Genomic DNA, 2,998 nt, shown 5'->3' with positions numbered 1-2,998 from the left:
GGAGTCCTGGGTTCTGGGTCTTTGGCTCTGGCCTGAAGGCTTTTACAGCAAATGGCCCTGCATCCTGGGAATCACACAAACAGCCCGTGGCAAGCCTGTGCCCTGACCCAGGGCCGGACTGTCTGCAGGAGCCCTGAGGCCAGCATGGGCTGAGGCCCGGGCAGCCCACACAGCCATTCTGAGGGGCTTAAGACAAGTCCCCTCCCACTTCCACTCATCTGTTCCCAGTTTCAACTTCTCTCCTGCCCTCCCCAGCTTTCTCTCCTCCTGTGGGGGTCACGGCAGGGTGGCCCAGGTCCGAGAACATGGCTGACATCTCGGTGAAAGGGGCCTCTGGCAGCTGGCAGCTTTGAAGTTCCAGAAGGTTCTCCAGTGAGACCCCCTCATGGCATTGTCACATCACAGCAGAGAGGCATGGCCAGGCGGACTGTTCTGGGAGCACAGAACGTGCCTGCACGGTGTCTCGGGCCATGAATATTCATGGCAGCACGGGGCCTGCAGAGTCCAATGATGTAAATGTCATGAACAGTGTGTGACCGTGTTTTGGGGAGAAGATCCGTCGAGGAGATGAGTCTCGGTTACCCGTCATAGCAGGGCAACGCCTCCATGGCCCTGGTGCGGCCGCGGCTCCTCCGCACGGTCAGCCTCCAGCATCACAGCTCTGGGGGTCAAACACGAGCCCCCACGGGCAGGAGCTGTCTCGGCCTCCTGAAACAGTGGGCTGGGAGTGTGGGCAGCCCCCAGGGGCGTCAGTCCCGGATCCATTCCAGGAAGAGAGTTCTAGAAAGCTCCGCTGCCATGGACGAGCTCTGGGCCGTCCTACCTGAGGATGGTGGGGCAGGTGGGGACAGCTGGGGAGGGCATGGCATGGTGGTCTCGTCCTGGGATGGGAGAGGGAGGGGACACCACCCTCTGAGGGCCACTAGTGACTTGGGTCTCAGCTGATGAGGGAGAAGGTTCTGGGCTGCAGGTCACTGCTGTGATGGGAGTGATGACCGCGCCAGCACAGGTCCTCCCGCCGCCGCCCTGAGATGGCTGTCCCCGGCTCTGACTCATGGCCCCGGGTGCACTGCTTCTGCTCTCGTGATGCAGCTCCCAGCAGAGTGCGTCGCCTGTATGCCAGCGTGCTGTGTGCATGGGCTGTCCGGCCGTGGACGCGCAGGGTCTGCGTGCTTCGTGCGGTATCCCAGAGCCTGCCCAGGCTTCCCAGGTTAGGGTGCCCATGCTGGGATGGCACACCCTCCCTTTGCCAGCTGCTGTGGACTGAATGGTTGTGTCCCCCAATGCATGTGCTGAAATCCATCCCCATGTGGTGGTGGGAGGAGGTGGGGCCTTCGGCCGGCGATGAGGTCATGGGGGTGGAGTTCCCATGAAGAGGCCAGGGCGCTCCTGGCCCCCTCCAGCCCCGCGAGGACACAGGACGGCGGCCTCACCAGAGCCTGTCCCCGCCAGCACGCTGATGGACGCTGCCCCGCCGGCGCTGTGGGAATAGTTCTGCCGCGGTGCTTTGCTAGAGCAGCCGGTCACTCCTTCGTTCATTCACATAGTATTTGAGGGACAGTGGGGTGCCAGGCCCTGCAGCCCACTGGGGGCGGGGCAGCAGCTGGGAGAACAAACACGTACCGTCCAAGCTAAAGGAACACGTGGACCCGCGCCACCTGTTCTGGCTGCTCAGGTGGCAGATGGCCCGCTGAGCCCAGCAGAAGGGCAGCGCCAGGCGCTCAGGGGAGCCTGCCTCTCTGTGCCAGAGCAGACAGCCTGTCCCCACAGGCCCTGGCTCCCGGGCTGGTCCCATTCATAGTTCTGCAAATTGCCATGATTTGCGTGGCGGAAGGGGCGGGCGGCGGGCAGGGAGGGAATGAATGCCGCATTTGCTCTCCTCAAAGGCTGCGGCTGCTTCAGCCAGATGCACTCCCGCCAACAAAAACCCCAGCGCACAGGCTTGCAGCTCTGCGAGTCCAACAGATGAACCAATTGTGCCTTTGGGACGAACCATTATTAGGAGGGAGATTAAATTCCTTTCGTGGGTGGAGGAATGGTGCAGACGGAGCGGCCTGCGACAGGCGGAGGCCTGCCTCGGGGACAGCCCCCACGCCCCCCAGCCCGGCTAGCCGCCCCAGGCCTGTGGCAGGGGTTCCAGGTGGCCGGCGGGAAACAGCCCTGCCCAAGAAGAGGCCGTGCTCTGGCCGCCTTGCTCCTCCCTCCAAGCCTGGAAACACCGCGATGTAGGCCCTTCCCCGCACCGAGCCGTCCGTGCGCACGTGCCTGGAGAGCGGCAGTCTCGTGTCCACTGGGCCTATGTCTCGTGGAAGCCCATCGCAAGAGACACCGGGATGGAGGGAAGCGCGGCCTGTAACCGACATGGCTGCCATGCTCCGGACACGCCTGGGGACAGCACTGGCACCGCCCGGGCCTCTGGCTGCACTTGCCTGTCCCCCTTACCTAACCCACTGGTTTTGTCCTGGACGGACCACAGCCAGGCTGGTGGCACAGTGGGGCTGAGTGGGATGGTGGCACAGGATCACGACATCTTTTCTGAGTCCGACTTGCTCCTGATCACAGCCATCCCTGACAGAAGTCCAGGAGGGGCCTGGCTGAAGGAGCACAGGGTCACAGCCAGCCCTGGCCAGTTTGGCTCTATGGTAGGAGCACTGGCCCTTGAACTGAAGGGTCGTGGGTTCAATTCCTGGCCAAAAGCATGTACCTGGGCTGCAGGTTTGATCCCCAGCCCCGGTCGGGGCAGGTGCAGGAGGCAATCGATCGATGTGTCCCTCTCACATCAATGTTTGTTTCTCTCTCTCTCTTCCTTCCACTCTCTCTAAAAAAAAAAAAAAATCCGTGGGAAAATACCCTCAGGTGAGGATCAACAACAACAACCGAAGTGCCACTTCCTGGGGCTTAAGCCCAGAGCACAAGGTCCCTCCCAGCCCAGAGGCTGGTCAGCTCGGGAAGAAACAGCCAAATGCTGGCTGAGTTGGGGTGAGTCCCTTCCCCTTAG

At 62.2% G+C, this 2,998-nt stretch overlaps 1 protein-coding gene across 1 annotated transcript in view; it reads left to right on the top strand.

The window, feature by feature from the left end:
• The window catches only part of NTSR1 (neurotensin receptor 1 (high affinity)), a gene marked incomplete at its 5' end in the record, with an annotated part of 30,977 nt that overhangs the window by 11,716 nt on the left and 16,263 nt on the right, over positions 1–2,998 (top strand). Inside the window, one exon of the mRNA XM_006769567.2 lies at positions 1,949–1,956. Within this exon, the coding sequence (XP_006769630.1) occupies positions 1,949–1,956 (8 nt within the window). The remainder of the gene's footprint in view (positions 1–1,948; positions 1,957–2,998) is intronic.

The sequence above is a fragment of the Myotis davidii genome, unplaced genomic scaffold (assembly GCF_000327345.1).
Source record: "Myotis davidii unplaced genomic scaffold, ASM32734v1 scaffold244, whole genome shotgun sequence".
Taxonomy (NCBI): domain Eukaryota; kingdom Metazoa; phylum Chordata; class Mammalia; order Chiroptera; family Vespertilionidae; genus Myotis; species Myotis davidii.
The sequence above is the reverse complement of the archived record's forward strand: the minus strand, read 5'-3'. Positions and strand labels throughout refer to the sequence as shown.